Source organism: Hydra vulgaris, chromosome 11 (assembly GCF_038396675.1).
Source record: "Hydra vulgaris chromosome 11, alternate assembly HydraT2T_AEP".
Lineage (NCBI taxonomy): Eukaryota > Metazoa > Cnidaria > Hydrozoa > Anthoathecata > Hydridae > Hydra > Hydra vulgaris.
In genome coordinates, this window is record NC_088930.1 from 46,801,908 (window position 1) to 46,821,064 (window position 19,157).

The window sequence follows — 19,157 nt, forward strand, 5'->3', positions numbered from 1 at the left end:
TGGCATGCTATGACTCCAGACTCCTGAACTGTTTGCTGTGGTAGTATAGTTTGTTTCGTTTTAAAGTCATGTAAAATTAGAAACACTTTTTAGCATTGTTCGATGTTGGTTGCAAATATTTTGTCCAATACTGTATATATAATTAAAATTCAATAAATACAGCTGCGTACAAACTTTTTTGAAAAAATGTATATTTGTTTTTATTTCAATATATATCATTCAATATTTTGCTGATCTATTGTTATCAGCGTCATCAGGTATAATAAAAATCGTTACAAAAAAAAATCGTTATAATAAAAACAAACCGTTAAAAAGATAACATAAAAAAGAGCATGAGAAAATACAAAATAGAATTAAATGTTGACGTCAGATAGTGAAATAAAATATGGCCCTCAAGCTTTTGTTGTGACGTTATCACCATCATCCCTATTAAGAACATTTTTGCCACTTCCTAACGCTTGTCGAACTTTAGCTTTGTTTATTCCAGGGATTCTCAAAATTTCTGAATATGATTTTCTGGAGCTACTGATATGGTTTTCGGGTTTAACCAGTCAAACGTACCTTGGCTTGATTTGGAATGCTCAGTAGCACCAGAACTGGCCCACTTTCCTTTTTTTACTATATTTTTGGTGCTCTATACATCTTGATATAATTTTCTTTTTGGTTTAAACCAAAAAAAATTTTAATATCAAGATGTATTGGTATTTTTATGCCGTGCAAAAAGAATATGTTCTCAAAAATACCTCAAACAGGAAATTGATCTTTTAATAAAAATTTTTGTTGAAAACGGGCATAACAAGAACAATTTAACTAATATCCCAGAGACTATATAAAAATAGATTAAAAAAATACCAATTATCAACTAACTGACAACCAACCATTTTAAAGCTACCATGGATACCAATTGATGGCCCCAAACTTAGAAAAGAATTTAAAAAACAAAACATAAAAGTTATATTTACATCAACTCCAAATTTAAACAATATATTCTGTAACAATAAAACAAAACTTCCTCCAAATACAAACCCAGGCGTCTACCAAATAAAATGAACATGCAACTCTATATACATCGGTGAAACCAAAAAGAAAATTACATCAAGATGTATTGAGTAACAAAAAAATAGTAAAAAAGGAAAATATATATTTGTACATATATATATATATATATATATATATATATATATATATATATATATATATATATATATATATATATATATATATATATGTATATATATATATATATATATATATATATATATATATATATATATATATATATATAATTTTCAATGTACTTTATAAAATAGAGTGCTCAATGTTCTTAAAAGAACAGAGCAATAAATTAGTAGATATTACAGATAGTAGATAAATAGTAGTATTCAATATATATGTACATATATATACATTTACATATATATCGAATGTATAAACATTGAAGAATGCTTAAGATATATATAGTGCTACTGCTATTATATCCATATGAATAGGTAATTAACAGATTTAAAAACAAACACATCTGGAAAACACCAAGTTGAAATACTTTTTTCGTAATTTGTTTTAGTTGTTGTTCCAAGGGAGTTAAAATATTATGGTGGTATTATTTGTTTCGACGACAGGGTTTAATGTATTTCAAGGGGAGTTAATCTATTTCGAAATAGATTAACTCCCCGGGTAATTTATGTGGGTAATTTATTCTATGACACCGGCTTTAGAAGGGTCAGTGCAATGCAAAACTTGGCATTTCGTGGAACAAATGAAATGCCTTTCAATAACGCCAATGATAATTTTTTTAAATTTGTTGAGTATCTCGCTTTATTTGACCCATTCATGAATGAACATGTACGGAAAATTAAAAATCAAGAAATTAAAACTGCTCATTATCTTGAAAAAGAAATTCAAAACGAGTTAATACAAATATTAGCAAATGCTATAAAAAGAAAATATCTTGACTAGAGTAAAATTTGCTAAATATTATGATGTAATTTTAAACTGCACCCCAGATAATAGTCATACAGAACAAATGACAATAATAATTCGTTTTGTTGATTTAGAATCAACAACATCGCATAATGGGGGTTTAGTTAAAGTTAAAGAACATTTCTTAGGATTCATACCTGTGGAGAAATCTACAGATGCTTTTTTGGCAAAAACATTAATTGTCAAATTGGAAAATTTTAATTTACCAATTGAAAATCTCCGTGGACAAGGATACGATATCAACATGAAGGGTAAGGAGAAAGGGGTACAAAGAAAAATTTTGGATATAAATCCTCGGGCGTTTTTATTCCATGCAGCGCACATTCATTAAATTTAGTTGTGAATGATGCATGCAAGTGTAGCTTAGATACAGTAAGTTTTTTCGGTGTGGTGCAACAGATTTATAATTATTTTTCGGGATCACCGTCTCGTTGACAAGTTTTTCGTAGCTACTTTACAGATTTTACTATCAAGTTATTAAGTGATACAAGATGGGAAAGCATAAATGCTTTAAAACCATTACAATACGATCTCGGAAAAATTTACGATGATTTAATGCAAATATTTGAGGATCCAAGATTACAAACCACATCTGTAGGAAATTCTCACCGAAATGAGGCTAAAGGGCTTGCAGATTCTATTTGCAAATTCAAGTTCATGGTAGCCCTTGTTTCATGGTACGACATTCTTTTTGAATTTATTATTTCGTATAAAATATTATAAAATTAGAACGTTGATTTGAATGTAGCTACGCCACAATTAAATATTATTAAAAACAAACTTGCAAAAATGAGAAATGATGAAGACTTTCAAAGAATTATTGTTGATGCTGCTGAAATTTCCAAAGAAGTGGAAATAGTAACAAATTTTGAAAAAGAACAAATCAAGAGAAGGAGAAAAAAGCGACAGTTTGATTATGAAACACAAAATGAAGCATTGCAAGATCCAAAAGAAAAACTTAAAGTTGAATTTTATTTTAATATTTTAGACACTACTATACAGTCTATTGCGGAAAGGTTTAAACAACTGCAACAATATAATAATATGTTTGGTTTCCTTCATGATATTTATTCTATAAGTTTAAAATCTTCAGCAGATATATTGAAAAATTGTAGAAATTGAGAAGAAATTTCAACTCTCAAAAAGATGTTCGTGCAGCGGACCTTTGTAATGAAATTAATGTACTTTCTGGAAGACTCCCGCAACAAATGACACCATATGAAGTACTAACTTTTATCGTTGAACAAAGTTTAATTGGCTGTCTACCAAATATATTCATTTCTTTAAGAATACTATTAACACCTCCAGTGTCCATTGCAAGTGACGAGCGAAGTTTTTCAAAATTAAAAATAATTAAAAATTATTTGAGGTCGACAATGTTACAAGAAAGACTGGTGAGATTATCAATAATTTCGATACAACGCGAAGAACCATCAATCTGAAATTTAAAAGAAATTTTAAAAACACTTGCAACAAAAAAGGCCAGGAAAATTAAAATTTAATTTTTTTTTGCGTCCTTTTTTATTACCCATTTAAATATGCTTTTATTTTTATTATTACATATTTTCAAAATACATATGAACTTTCTAGTTTCTGAAACTCAAATTCTCTAATAATTTAACCGTCAAATTAGAAACAAGTTTTTTTATTCTTTTTCATTATTTCTCATTATTATTTCATGTAATAAGCAAGGTTAATTTTTATTTTGGTGTTAATTAAATATTAAAAATAGTTTTCATTAATTCTTTTAATTGTTACATATATTCCTTCAATTACATAAAATCCCGCATTTTCCCCTCTCAAATATTTATAATCTTGTAAATAAAGGTGAGAGGTTGAAACCTTAAATCGTCGAAAATAAATATTAAATACTTAAATATGTCCACCATTTTATAACGTTCATACCATTTTAAAATATAGTTGATATTTATGTTTTCGCACTTTCAAATTAAAATATTTTTTTTCTAAATTACACTTATAAAAATTTGCGGAGTAGTAATATAATGTTTGAATTTATTTTGCCTAGGACGTCAAATACCCTAGCGCCGGCCCTGATAGTAATAGAATGAATGTAGCAAAACATTAAGTTAGTTTTTTATTCAGAGAAAATTTTTCTTGCTTTCTTAATGTCAATTATGACATTTTTAAAATTTATTTTATGCAACAGAATTGTTGCAATTGTCATTCAAAAAAGATTTAAACGATAATATAATTTTTAAAAATTCTAATTTATATCTACGAATTGCTTGCAAACATCCTAATGCTGATATATTCTTCTCAATTGTCATGAAAAACTGCACAACTTCATCAGGTCTGAAGGATAAATACTACACAAGGAACGGTTATGGTCGGAAAGCTTGCTAGAAAACCAAAACTTTTCTATGAAGACTCGTAAGCAGAAAGCCTTTCTTTCAAACACATTTTCAACTTGTCTGTGGTAATGAAAAAGTGCTTAATTCTAAATTTGTCACAGCATTTAAAATCACTTTTCTTTCTCTATTCTCACCAATAAAAAAAACTGCGCATCTAATTTCTAGTATTTAAATAATTGGAATGCTTTGGAATAATGCTTATAATAGCTAAATAATGCTTCAGTTATGCTCTTTACTTTTTCAATTTAAGTTATGCTCATAGCATAGTATGCTCTTTCAGTCTTTTTATTAATTTTTTCTAACAATACAATTGAATCCCGTTAACGCAGACCCTAGATAAGTCGGACTTTTATTAAGTCGGACGGAATTTCAATTCCCCTTGAACATTCTCTATCAACTTACTGTAAAATCATCCGCTTAAGTCGTACCCTGGTTAAGTCAGACAATTCGCTAACTCGTACTGTTTTTTAAGGTCCCTTCGGCAAAAAAACTTCGCTTAACAAGGACGTTTATTTTGAATTGCATATAAGTGCATATAATAACAAAACTTCCAATACTTCAATAAAAATTCCAAACTTTAAACGCTCGAAAATAAAATACTTTTGCGTCAAATATAACTAAACATAGCTAAACATTTTCACAGAGAACTTTCGATTCAGTTGAGCTTTGATTAAATTCTATTTGCTCTTTGGAGGGAAACAACTTTGCCGACAATATTGTCTCGTTATAACTCGCGTGATATATTTAATGCAGATGAGTTCGGTTGGTTTTATAAAGCGCTTCCAAAAAAAGTATGCATTTGAAAGGTGAGAAACGTAGTAGACGTAAGAATTGCAAGATATGAGGTTTGTTAAAGAAATAAGGTTTTTACAAGATATGGGTTTGCTGCAGCTAACATGTGTGTAAAAAACTTCAAACAAACTCAAAATCAAACAAACCCCGTTTTTTTAAAGGAAACATTCCATGTCGTTACCGTGCGCAAAAAAAGAGCTGGATGACCTCTGAACTATTTGAGCTCATTAGAAGGCCGTATGGTAGCATTGGTTATTGACAATTGCATTGACAATTGCACCACCCATCTGAATATTGAAAATCTTAGATTGGTCACACTCTACTTTACACCCTCCCCCCCAAACGCAACTTCCTGTTGTGATCAAAGAATCATTCGATTGTTGAAGTATAACCCAACTAAAGTTTTTTTATTTATAATTGTCTTGATTAACATAATGCGTTTCTTCTTATTCCGCGAAACCTTATAATTTTATTTATTTATTTTTTTAAACATCTTCGCTTCCAACAAGGCTGCAAGCAACCACTTATTAAAGTTACTGAAGTTACTGGAAGAGAAAAGATGAAGATTGTAGAGCAAGATAACGATTGACGGACGACTTAAAGGATTTCAAAATATATGAATCAGGAAAGCAAGATGAAGGAAGTGAATTCCAAAGAACTGATGCTCGAGGAAAAAAACTAGGCGAATAAGTGTTTTTGGAGCACTTAGGAACAGTCACAGAAAAAGGATGAGACTTAATTGAATGACAAGTAACACGAGAATGAATTTAAAATGTATTAAAAAGCTGCTCATTAGTACATTTTTATGCCCTGGCAGTAGTGATATAGAGGTCCCTGCTTACATACTACTACAGAAGCATATACGTTTTAAAAATCGAGACCCCACTTTTGCCTGGACGCCCATACGCCCGAGTTAATCCGGTATTGTTTATATCTCTATATATGATATATAGCAATTTGTTTTTAAATCCAGCTAAAATTCTACAACAAAAAATAAAATCCTAGTTTGTTTCATGCTTAAAGAGAGTTACGTATATCGTGACTTTTGTCGTGATTACTCGAAAAGTTGTTAAAAACTTATCCAATCAACTTTTAAGAGAGTAATTTACTTTGATTACAGCTTTCATAGGTCACAAACTACATTTAAAAATTTTTCTTTTTTAACACTAGGGATCCAGTTTGACTTGCTACTGGCATAACTATACCACTATGATTGTACCACAATTTTAAACGATTTTCAGCATCTTTCTTCCTTCAGTTAGTCTATTATACCTACTTGGTTGAAGCTGAAAGGTTGACACAATAGGGACAGACATTTACAATTTTTACGGCAGATCAACAGCTTTTTTACTTAGATGTAGAAGTGTGATTGGTACGAAATATTTAGAAACTTTCATTCGTTAGTAGGAGAAATGCAAACCCTGAAAATTTAATTTATTTGTTGAGTTATTAAATTAATGTCATTCTGGCTTGGAAGATGCACAAAAAGTTGCGTTTGCAGGTGTTAAAGCAATAAAGAAAAAAACATTGCGTATGATTGTGGACGGACTACTTTCAACTTTGTTCTTTAACTAAGACCTAAGTGACTTTGATTCTTAAATGACTTGAAAAATATAGCAAGTAAGAGTCAAACATCAAAAATTGGATAGATTATCTAATAAAACAAGTCTTTATTTTGTTAATGGTTATACGCGCAGAAAGTTCTAGCATGATGTACTCTCTACAATGGTAAAATATATTATATTTTTAATTTAAGCTCAAGAAAACTGTTAACTTTTTATTTGTTACTGATTTTCAGAGGCGCACACAGATTTTTGTTTAATGTTTCAGATATGAAATTTTCACGTATTGTGCTAAATCTAAACTTAAGTTTGTTTATGTTTTTGCCAAATGAGCTTTGCAAAATATCGAACAAAAATATCCCTAAAACTTTTGACCCCTCCCTCCTGCCGAATCGCGAGGGCAGTTACGTAGTAAAATTTTTAACTTTACTTTCTTATACTAAATTTAAATTCATTGAGAAGTTTTAAATTTTATTCAAAAATATTGTGAAATACAAAAGTTATGGCTATATTCGGAATTAATGCAGCAACAATAGTTATTGCTTTCATTACAATTACAATAATCTAAAATTTACAGTTTTTTACAAAAGTTTAGAATCAGTTTAGTATTTTTTAGGTAAATCCATAATTTATGATTTAATTTATGTTATATTCATAAATGTGTATGTATATAACAAAAGTTAAATCTTAGCTTTGTGTATGTCATTTTCAATAAATTATGGATTTACTTACAAAATACTTAACTGATTCTTAACTTTTGCAAGAGACTGTAATAAAATTAATTTAATTTTGTTGATGTTGATTAATTTTACTTTTTTAATGTCACTCGATTGACCGACTAGTTTTTAACTATATGAGCAACCTACACTCCAAAAACGACGTTTAGATTTTAAAGACTAAATAAACGCAAACGTTGTAATTGTGTGTTTAATTGTAATTGTGTGTTTAATTTTTACCTTTTTTCTTAATTTATGTGTTTTTTTCTTAACGTGTTTAGATTTTAAACATAAATTAAAAAAAATATTTTTTAACTAAATTTGTGTTCAGAAACTAAACATGTTTAGAAATAATTAGTTTATGCAAAATATTTTTTAACAGGCCATCAATGGAGGAGGAGGGGGAGGGGGCAACAAATGTTTGTATGCAAATGCAAAAAGTTGAAATGGCAGTCTTCCTTCACTTGCCCATTAATAAAAGGTAAACGCCGTTTACGTTCATGTTAAGGTTATAAAGGTTGAACAGCGCAAAAAAAAAAAAAGTAATCACGTTTGTGAAAAATTTAACGTTTCAAAGTTTAACGTTTCGTATCACCAAAATCTGGCTTTACGATCGATCTATTGCCTAGCTATCTCGGAAATTTTTCAAGTTTAAGCTTTTATTTCTTAAAATTATTTTTGGTATTAATTTTGTCTATAGACATTATGATAGTAACTAAAGTTGGAGGAGAAGGCGGGTATAACCTCTATTCGTATGTATGCATTAATGTGTGTAGAGGAAGAAGGGGGTTTAAATGTGCGTGGTACAACAGGGGGAAAGGGATTGAAATCTAGAGATTTTTGCGTATTTTTCCATGATCTATCAGACATACAGGTAGACGGGCCCCAAAAACTAATGGACCCCAAAAGCCACACGCTCACATTTGTACCTGTAACTCATAGATCAAGCTTTATCAAGCAGCAAAATAAATTTTTTTATTTGACAAGGTAGTTTTTTGAAAAGAAAATGTTAAAAATAACCAAATTAGCATAAATTTTTGAAAATTATACTAACAATAGAAATTTTTTTTTTTTTCAATTTTATAACATTTTGACATTATAGTCCATAAATACTTGAAATTTTCATTTAAGTTTGCAAAGTAGTGGTTTTTGTGAAGATTTAAGTCATACTTCTACAAAAAAAATTAAAAGAAAATAAATGAAAAAGACAGTAGCTAAAATATTTTACCTTAACCAAAGTAGTGTTTCATTTCCCTTACCAAAAATATATATACATGGATCAAAAACTCAATATTAAAATGGAGTTTTGCTTTTTTCTATTAACATTTATTTTTCTATTAACAATCAAGTAAAATTACTTTTTTACGAGTTATTTGTATAAAAAAAAATTAAATGTTGCTCTATTATTCTTTAAGACAATTTAAAAGTGTTTTTATACATTTTTGAAACTATTTACTCTTTAATAAGTTGATCAACTAATTGACTAAGAATAATGGAATTATCTCCTTATCACTGTAAGGTCACTTTCTAGGTGTATCCTACTAAATGCTAGTATCTTCATCACTTTCATTCTCAGTAACCTTACGCTTGTGTGAGTTGTTGGGTAATTCAAGATAATGATAATCAAGAAATAAAAGATAAGGAAGTAACTGCAGCAGCTAAAAACATTATTGGTTTCTTTCCATCCACTTTACAAGATAACTTTCCACAGACAGACTTTTTGTACATTGTGGCAAGAAGAGCATTGCTGTAGCTTTATGGCATGGCACACACCTTCTCCACAGTTGCATTCATTTTTACACCGTAAAAATGCTTTTTGTTTTTCTTTGTTCCATCTTTTTTCTTCCTTATCTTTTATTTCTTGATTTTTATTATCTTGAATTACCTTCACTAAGTCCAACACATTTTTTCCTTTCATTGATCCGTGAACCTGCGTAATCCTCGTAGTAAGTTTAAAAACTTTCGGCTTAACTTTCTGTACTGTCAGTAAGCCAGGAATTTCTTCAAGTTGAATGTTTTTTTGCTTAGCTCTTGAATTAGTTCTTGCGAACGCTCAAACTTTTCTTTCCATTACTGAGCTAAATTTTTTCTTTTATCAGGAGATTTAATAGTATATCTTATAGGAGTTGTTGTACTGAGTGTAACACTTTTTGGAAAATCAATACATAAAGCAGCTCGTGCAAACTTGTCCTGTTGCATGTCATTTACGTTTAATGATGTGGAAGTTACTCCTACACGTCTTGGAGCTTTGATTATAGATAGTCTTGGGGCCCAGTTGTTCCAAATACGTCCTAAAATCATCATAAAAGCATCTTTATTTAGTGAATTGAAATCAGCAAAAAAATTTTCTTTCATACCACAATACTCATGATAAAGGGTTTTGTTGAGTTGGTCTAAAAGCTGTGTCACACCAGTGGTATCTGGTGGAGTTAATTAATAACATACGTATGTTTTTTGGTTGTAACAACTTTAAGACATCAAAATTAAAGCGTGAACAATTCCTATCAGAAAGCAAAACTACTGGTTGTGCCACTTTTTTTTCAGTAAGACATTCATCAAACTTTTTATACATATCTAATAACGAATTGTGATCAGATACATCATGATTGCAAGTTGTTATCAGAAGATGCGGAATATTTGCCACAGCTTCCTTTGGAGCCATTTGATTTGTTATTCGAACGGTATCAAATAGTACTTGAAAGACACAAAGGTCTCCTACAATTACAAAGAAAGATAATACACATCATCTATTCAATCTATATTAAAAATATATATCAAAAAAGTGATAAGGCAATAACTACCTGAAAATGATACTAGAGGATGTATGGTGACGCATTCACGGTTCTCTCTGATTATTTTACAACATGTTTACCCTTTTGCAGCAAAAACAAGACCAGCTGGCGTACCATTAACACCAAATATGATGAATTATGGTGTTTCGTTGTGATTAAATATTCTGCATGTATCAATATTTCCAGACCAAACTCCTGTCCCCTTTTTTGTTGCTTCAGTCATAACACCAGTCTCAATCAATTTTTCTACAAGAGCGTCTAAAGGCAACCATGTAAATCAACTAGTAACTCAGTTTTGATAGAACTATTTTTCATGAATGTAAAGTACAGTAGCAATACATAAACTAATAAAATGGTGTAGCTCTGGGTTAAATTTTAAATGAAGCTAGTGTATACTATGAAATATAATAAAAAACTTAATATTTACTTATACCAAGGTGGGAACATGCCATTTCCCTTGTGCAATAGAGAGCTCTATTTATTGACACATTTCCTTGTCGCTTGAGTGTTAAACTTGGATTCATAGCTTTAAAGCGCATCCAAAATGATTCACCTAGCCTGTGTTTGAAACAAAAATAAAAAATTAACTAAAAAAGCTTCTCTTACAAAGCTTCAACTCCTGGAACTACAAACAATCTCTTTATATCTTAGCATGTTGACTATTATTACCTTTTAAAAATATATATAAGAAACATAAATACTTGTTTTTTGTCAAAGTATTTTTTGCATTTGCTGATAATGCTATGAATTTTCTGCCACCTTTCAATCTTTTATTTGTGTATTGTCTAACTTTCAGAACATCAAGGACAAGTTTTGTTACTTCTGTTTTGTTTATGCCTTGCATTGCCCGATTTTTATTCTTAATGTATGAAACAATTGACATCTCTTCTTCATCCAAGAGAATTGCACAGTACTGCCTTTCAAACCATTGAATATTTTCCCATCAAGTCTACGGTTTATTGTTTCACGATCTTTAATTGTCTCGTTTTAATTGCAGCATGTCCTCTTACAATATTTTCTTTACACCATTGAAAAGCAGCTTCAAGTTGTTTATTTTTTTCTAATATAACTTTTCTTTTAATAAGTTCTTCAGCATTAGAACTTGGATTTAGTGACTTTATTTGCAAGCAAGTTTTGAATTTTTTGTTGCTATTACTCATGTTTATTTATTTGCTTACAAATAAAATAATATTGCAAATTCACATACTGTAAACTGAACTAAAACTATCCTCTAAGCAGGAGCGTAAAATAAAATCTCTATATAAATTCATTATCATCAAAAAGATAGTTACAACTACTAAAAATCTACCTTAAATCATAAATTTTTGTAATATCGCTTATACTTTTGTTACAAATCAAATAATTAATGTGGTTTTTGGGGTCCCAAGCATGTGGTTTTTGTAGCGCCTTAGGTACTTCCCTAAAATATAAGTTTGCAATCAAAGTACTGTATGAAGGGGATTTTAATATAACAAGTTATTCCAAAAAATGGGAAATTTGCAACTAATTTCAAAAAAGTTATAAAGAATTCAAGCCATGCGGTTTTTGAGGTATCCTAGTAAAATATAGCGAAACTTTTCTGAAAAAAACAAAAGTAAAATAAAAGTATCAAAATATTTTCAAACCCCCTGGGAAGAACTTTTACCATATAAAAGCATATAAAAAAGCAAAATAAAGTTAAATTATTTGTTTTGTACAAAAGATACGACAAAAGAAAAAATCATATGGTTTTTGGGGCCTGTCTTCCTGTAATATGATATATCAGATTTCCATGATATATCAGACATAATATGATATATTATTTCCACGATATATCAGACATAATATATTATATCAAACGTATATGTCACATATACGTATGTCTGATATATTATAGAGATTATAAGACATATATCTTGAATTTTGTATTGCTAAAATATTAATTTTTTGTTTTGCTTAATTTAGTTTTGTATATTATAGATGGATATAGATAAAAATTTCCTTAAGAAATATGATACAGTAGATGATGTAAAAAGTGGCTTCAACACTATGGTTTTTCTGAAGCTGTTTTTCAGTTTTTTTATGGTATGATTTAAATTAACTATATTTTAAATATTTTTGTTACCATTAAAACAATAATGATGCATCATTGCAATATGTGCCCTTATTTTGTCAACACACATCAGCAGTTACATACACATGTGATAAGGCGTCACAGAGATGTTGTTGGATGTAGTGCTTTGTTTAAAAAATTAATTTTTTTTAAAAGTCACTGCGAAAGAAATCATGCTTCAGTGCTTGAAATGGAAAAAATTGATATTGAAAGTTTCTGCTCTTCAGAAATTATTGAAAATGATTGTGGGGATAAACTATTGGACAAAAGAAAATTCGAAGGGGCCATGTTGCTTAAATTAAAATGTTGTCACAGGTCGACACCTCAGTCCTCAATGACATTGTTATGTTAACTAATGAGTTGTGGCATAATAAAATTTTAAATTTAAAGCAAAAGTTGAAAACAGAAATATGTGAAACAAGGGAAAAACTACAAAGTTGTTTTAATGAAAAAGTTTTTGATGGCCTGCACACAACTTACTTGCAAGAAGCATTTTTTGCTAAAGAATTTGGCTATATTAGACCTGAATCTGTAAAAATTGGTGTTTATGATTCAGAAAAAGAAGCTCTTGGGTAATTTTTGTTTTTTATAAACCAGTTACAAATGCTTTTAAAATTGCCAGAAATAGAATGTATATTTGATAAAAAAAAAGTTACATCAAGGAGTTACCGTTATTATTCATGGCTCATATGTTACTGATATTATTCATGGCAATTACACCCAGATAGTTTATTGTTTGATTTGTTTACTGATGATTTTGAAGTTATCAATCCCATTGGAAGTCACAAAAAGAAAAACAAAATAACAGTATTTTATTGGATGTTGCTAAATTTTTATTGGATGTTGCTTCCACCAGCATATAGAAGTAGTTTACAAGCTATACAGCTGTTATGTTTGGCTAAGTTATGTGAAATCCGTAAGTTTGGTGTCACATCTTTATTAGAAGATTTAAAAAGTGCTATAAATATTCTGAAAAATGGTGTGGTTATAAAAACCTCAAAGGGTGAAAAATTGATTTATGGTTCATTGTTATTTGTTTTAGTAAATACTCTTGCTGCGCAGAATGTGGGGGGATTTAAAGAAGGTGTCAATTTTCTCAAAAGCCTTGTCGTACTTGTGAAATAGAAAGAAATCAGCTGAACACTAGTTATACAAGTTTTCAATTTCCATTACCAGATGAACAAGAACGTCTAGACAGAGTTCAGGAGTTGTTATTGCGAACTGGTCGGAAGAAAGATGCAGTCTATTGGTCAAAGAAATATGGAGTTAATGGTGATATCATGTTGGCTAATATTCCATATTTCAAGCTGACTAAATGTCTTCTTCATGATCCTATGTACATATTATTGGAAGGCATTATTAGGTTTGAGCTAAGATGCATGTTAAAAAAATTTATTTTTGATAAAAAATATTTCAAATTAGATTCTTTAAATAGACAATTAAAACAGTTTCCATATTCTCGAAGGGAAGCTGCTGACAAGCCACAGTTAATTACAGTAAAAGACATTGAATCGGGTGGACTTCGTGGACAATCTGCAGCATCCACATTGACTCTTATTAATGTATTGCCATTCATTATAGGTGTCTATATTCCAGAAGATGATGCTAGTTGGATGAATTTCTTTAATCTTCTTAAAATTACATTGCTTTGTTTGTCACCAATGGCAAATGAAAATACTGCAAACTCCTTAAGATGTTTAATAGGCACCTACAACAAAAACTTTGTTCAGATTTATAGCGAAGAATCTTTTATTCCAAAGATGCAATATCTTGTGCATTTACCAGATCAATTGTTTATGTTTGGGCCATTACAAAATTATTGGTGTATGCGTTGTGAAGGAAAACATGCGCTATTTAAGCAGCAGCGATTTTTTAATTTTAAAGGATTATATAAACGAGGCATAGTAAACAAAGGTTATCAAATAGCCCAAATTCATTGTGACAATTCAATACCAGTGCTAGAATTTGGATTAAATTTGAATGTCATACCAAAAGACATTGAGTTACTTGCATCAACCAGTGTAACAATAAATGGTCATGAATATGCTAAAGATATAGTGATTGTTCTCAGTCTAAGGGATGATGATATAGAATTTTGTCCAATTGACGCTATTGTTGTTGTTAATTATAATAAATACTTTATTTGAAAAAGTTAGAAACTCTTTATTTTAATAATTTTTTAAATGCTTTCTGTGTTGGACTTTTTCATCCACCAAGGTATTGCACACTCATGCACATCTTGACTTCCAGTGGCCTCAGTTTTTCATAGACATAATAGACAGTTTTATGTTATGCTTATGAATGTGGAGGAGTGTTGGATATCTTAGTTTTAAATATGTTTGTGTGTCTTCGTTGTGTAATTTTTGTTGTATTTCCTTGTGTTTGCATGTTTTGTGAACTTTTTTTTATTGGGCTATTTGTTATTTCAGTGTGTTGTGTACAGAAAATGAAGTTGATGGATTTGCTTTGCTAACTATGAAAGAAAACGATTTGATGATAATGTTGGCAAACAAGAATGGACCAACACGTAAGATATTAGTTTTAGTTGAGAAAGAGAAATCATGTGCATTATAAAAACAACAGGCAAGTTGATTACTGTTAAATGTAAAAAATGAATTTATAAATGTTGTGTTCACTGTATTTAATTTAATTTTTCACCAAGGTTGGGCCATCTGGTGTTGCATCGAATAGTTTAAAAGATTAAAGTAAATATAATCTCTTATATTTATTTTAATCTTTTAAACTATTTATCGCACTGCTATGTTATGTTATTTTAATATCTGTTAAGGAATATAGATACTGGAAAATTCATAGTTGACTGCAAAAAGATTATAAGTGAAGAGTTAAAAAAACCAAAAAAAGAAAAAGAAAGAACTGGATATTATAGGCAATGGTTCAGTTATGAAGATAGTAGAACAATTTCCTTTGCTGCGAAAAATTGAGTTTGTAAGTGAAAAACCATGTTATTGTTGGTGTACCACGAACTTTTTTTTGTTTGTTTGTAATAAGACAAAAATATCTTATATAAAATGGTATGCTTACATTCTAACTTCAGATAAGAATTGAATTAGACAATTTATAAATTTAAAGATGCAGAAGGAATATTCGCTGAGTTGATGAGTAAACTATTCCAATAATGTTTCCAGTAATTCAATCAAAAGTATAATTACTTTGTATAGAATTTTATATAGATTATGATCTCTTTAGAAGATCATAATCCATGAAGTATTTAAAATCATAATTTATAAAATGTTTGTAAGTTTGTAAATGAAAAATAGAACCCATAGGTTTTTCTAATAAAGGTTGTTAAATATTTAATATATGAAAAGTGTATTAAATAAAATACTTTTTTATTGTTTAGTCATATGTTGTGTGTGCGTATCGTTTCTTCAAATGTATTTTTTTTTAATGTTTTTTCATAAATAATTGCAAAGAAGAGAGCAATGATGATAATAAATCATGCGAGATAACAAATCATGAAGTTGTAAAGTGCTATAGATTTAGATGACAAAAGCAAGAAACGTGCACCTGCAATATCATTTGTGGTAAGTTTCATGTATTTTTATAAAATTTTTGTTGCTACAAGGAATACACAATAAATTTGCTTTAACACACTGTGCAGAAAAAAAATTGTGTGTTCATTGTTTTATTCTACTATTTCGGTATACTACCCAAAGGTCAACGGCCGAAAATTAAAGTTTCAATGCCAAAAGTATATATTTTTTTAATACATTATATTATATAGTAAAAACAATATATTGTATTTAATAATGATAAATATTGTTTTTAAAATTTCTACATTTTATTTTCAAGCAGACAAAGTAGAATTAAGTTCACCCAGGTTGTGTCCGCCTCATATTGTTATTGTTAAAGGAACAAAAAACAAGAGTAAAGGATTTTTTTTAGCAGACGGTATTCATGTCGCAAGCGGAATAAAGTCCATTTCTGAACTAATTACAGATTTATTGGCTGTTTATGTTTAGGACTTGCCTTTTCCGAAAAGATATATTATAACATTTTTTCAATTATATTTAAATGATTCGAAAGGAAAAAGCAATTTCAAGAGTACCGAAATGGCTGTTATTGAGAAGAAATATCTTGATTCAATTGGAAGTTAATTTTTATTTAGTTGTTAGTTTCTTTTTATTTGCTTGTAAATCATAAATTATTGAAATAAATATATTTCTTAACTAGTTTCATTCTTCGATTGTTAAACATCAAACATCTAAGCATGTTTAACCGCTAAACACTTTTAGCATCTAAACGTGTTTAAAAATACAATGCAAAAAACGTGTTTAGAAAAGCGTTTAGATTTTAAGCACATATAGCTCTAACTTAAACATTTTTTTTCTAAACATGTTTAAAAACTCGATGCAAAACTCGTGTTTAGAAACGTCAAAAGAGTGTTTAAAAGCAAAACGCAGTTTTTAGAGTGTAGCCTTTATAAGTTTTAGTGTATCTTTATAAATACGAGTTAATAAGAGCGTTATCAAAAAGTATGCTTTTAAAATATCTGTTAAAAACTTCAAACATTTAAATCTTGAAAGATTTTAATTTTTGTAATTTAATCAGTAAAGTATCCGTATATTGCATGAATTGAACTAATTCTAAGAGCTAGGTTTTTTTAAACACAACTTAGAATTTTAAACCAAATTAAACTTAGAATTTTGCATCTGATTTGAAAGATTTAGTAACATTTTAAACATTATTAGGTTTATTACTTTGTCAATAAAATCAAAATTATGTAATTTTTGATTAAAATGAAAAGCTAAGATACTGTCACTTTTAAAAGCAAGTTTTAAATTTAACGACAAAAATATTCATAAAGCTTCATATTCCGAAGTTCAAATTCCCAAGTTAATGCGCGAAGATTTGGTGTTATGCTGTGACGTATTACGGTATATTAGCAGCGCAAAATAGATTATGGTTTAATACTAGCCTTAAAATTAAAAAAATATTTTCATATTTGTATTTTATTCATAAAAATCATTTAACAGTATTTTCCTGTCGGAAATACACTGTTAAGTGGAAACTTTCATAGGCGTTTTAGATGCAAGCTTAGGCGGGTCATTAAACTTTGGTAACATTAAACCAAACCTAGTCTCAATTCCAGAAAATGTTGAAACCGCCAAGCGTAAACCACCGATGTGTTCGGGATGTAAAGATACTTCAGGATTTTCAGGCGTAACTTCAGTTTTCGTGTAACTACAACAAATATAAAGCACAAGTGTAGGAACAATATGTTAACGAGTGAAAACTAAATTGTTAAATTCAATTAACGAGTAAAAATTAAATCGTTAAAATCCATTAACGAGTTAAAATTTAATCGTTAAACTTAAGTATCACTACTAGATAACACCTGAACGAACTGGAAAATCTTTTAATCTGAGTCTTTTATAGAGATTTTAATAATTTGTTTTTTATTGCTGAACCAATATTTGTTTAGCATTTTCACAAAATGTAATTTAAAATTAATGTCTAACTTTTATAAGTATTTACATTATTCGAGAGTGTTTACTTGAGAGCTACTACTGACATAAATCATCTAGGTCATATTTAAAAAATCAGTAAAACATTTTTCAAAAACAAAAAATTTTTTTGTATGGGTAATAGGGTGTCCCAAATAACAAAATTTTTGAAAAATCTATGCTGCCACCCCCTTAATGTGTTCTATATGATAAAATAACACTGGATTTAAAAACGGTCCCTATAATTATCAAAAAAATAGTTCTTTAAAAGTACAGGGTGATTTAATCAAAAGTATAAACTTTAAATTAACATAATTAATTTTTTGATTGCAAATACATTACGTGCGATAGTACATTTTAAAGCTCATTAAAAAGGAAATTTAATGTTAATAATTTCAAAAAAAATTAAAATAACAGCATAGCCATGAGATACGATATTCAAAAACGCATATTTTTAACAAAAAAATTGGTCGAGTTGAAGAGCGTAAGTCTGGTTCAGAGAGCTTATAGAAGTAAATTTAAGAACAGACCATGTCCAACGGCAACAGCTATCACAAAATTATCTAAAAAATTTGATACAACCGGAACAATACTTGATTTGCCACCAAAACCGAGGAATGAGCAAGACATTCGAATTAATGCCAGAAATAAGCTGAAAGTACTCTTCTTCGAAGATCCTACATTGTCGATCAGAAAAACCTCAGTTGATGTTGAAATTTCATACAGTCTTTGCCGTGATATTCTTCTCAAAGATTTACAACTCAAACCGTATAAATACCAGAGTGTTCATCAACTATTGCCACTTGATTATGAAAAAAGGGTCATTCAAGGGACTTGAAAAAGGATGTTCACAAATGGTTGATCACAACAGATGAAGCCTATTTTTACCTTACTGAGTCGATCAACAAGCAAAATAACAGAATGTGGCTGAATGAGAGACCTGAGGATTGGATAGAGAAACCGTTGCACGATGCGAAAGTTTTGGTTTGGTGTGCCATTTCCTGCCGAAAAATCTACGGACCCTACTTTTTCGAAGGAACGGTAAATCAGCACAATTACCTGGATATGCTTAAAATTTTTTTCTGGCCTAAGCACTATAGAGTTGAGAGTCACAAAAAATACTACTTTCAACAAGATGGGGCTACTCCGCATACGGCTAATATGGTTCAAGAGTGGTTACAAAGTAAATTTGGGGAGAAATTCATTACCAAGCAACAATGGCCTCCACGATCACCAGACCTCAATCCATTTGATTATTTCCTATGGGGTTATCTTAAGTCTAAAGTTTATAAAGCATTACCGAAGACTTTGGATGATTTAAAAGAGAACATCACGAGAGAAATTCAAAAAATAAACACTTCGGCTTTGGAATCAACGTTTTTG

General features: G+C 29.5%; 3 protein-coding genes across 3 annotated transcripts in view; 2 read left to right on the forward strand and 1 right to left on the reverse strand.

Annotated features, from left to right (window-relative positions):
- The first annotated feature begins 2,023 nt into the window (after nt 1–2,023).
- Nucleotides 2,024–3,102, forward strand: LOC136087075 (uncharacterized). Its single transcript, XM_065809581.1, has 3 exons — nt 2,024–2,231; nt 2,441–2,640; nt 2,710–3,102. The coding sequence occupies exons 1-3, from the start codon at nt 2,024–2,026 to the stop codon at nt 3,100–3,102; spliced, it is 801 nt and encodes a 266-aa protein (XP_065665653.1).
- Nucleotides 3,103–13,146: 10,044 nt separating this feature from the next.
- Nucleotides 13,147–14,453, forward strand: LOC136087076 (uncharacterized). The gene is made up of 2 exons (XM_065809582.1): nt 13,147–13,390; nt 13,483–14,453. Exons 1-2 carry the CDS (start codon nt 13,147–13,149, stop codon nt 14,451–14,453), a joined length of 1,215 nt encoding a protein of 404 aa, XP_065665654.1.
- Nucleotides 14,454–17,263: 2,810 nt separating this feature from the next.
- Nucleotides 17,264–19,157, reverse strand: part of LOC100210937 (electrogenic aspartate/glutamate antiporter SLC25A13, mitochondrial) — a 67,287-nt gene continuing 65,393 nt past the window's right edge. Inside the window, exon 21 of the mRNA XM_065808993.1 lies at nt 17,264–17,511. Coding sequence (XP_065665065.1) covers nt 17,328–17,511 — 184 coding nt within the window. The 3' untranslated portion in view covers nt 17,264–17,327. The remainder of the gene's footprint in view (nt 17,512–19,157) is intronic.

Bases quoted from the DNA above. Each gene is read 5' to 3' on its own strand.
- LOC136087076 (XM_065809582.1), top strand. From the start codon at position 13,147: ATGTTGCTTCCACCAGCATATAGAAGTAGTTTACAAGCTATACAGCTG. The intron at 13,391-13,482 runs GTGTCAATTTTC...TTCCATTACCAG, and splicing joins TGTGGGGGGATTTAAAGAAG to ATGAACAAGAACGTCTAGAC.
- LOC136087075 (XM_065809581.1), top strand. From the start codon at position 2,024: ATGACAATAATAATTCGTTTTGTTGATTTAGAATCAACAACATCGCAT. The intron at 2,232-2,440 runs GTAAGGAGAAAG...GCTACTTTACAG, and splicing joins ATACGATATCAACATGAAGG to ATTTTACTATCAAGTTATTA. The intron at 2,641-2,709 runs GTAGCCCTTGTT...TTATAAAATTAG, and splicing joins TTTGCAAATTCAAGTTCATG to AACGTTGATTTGAATGTAGC.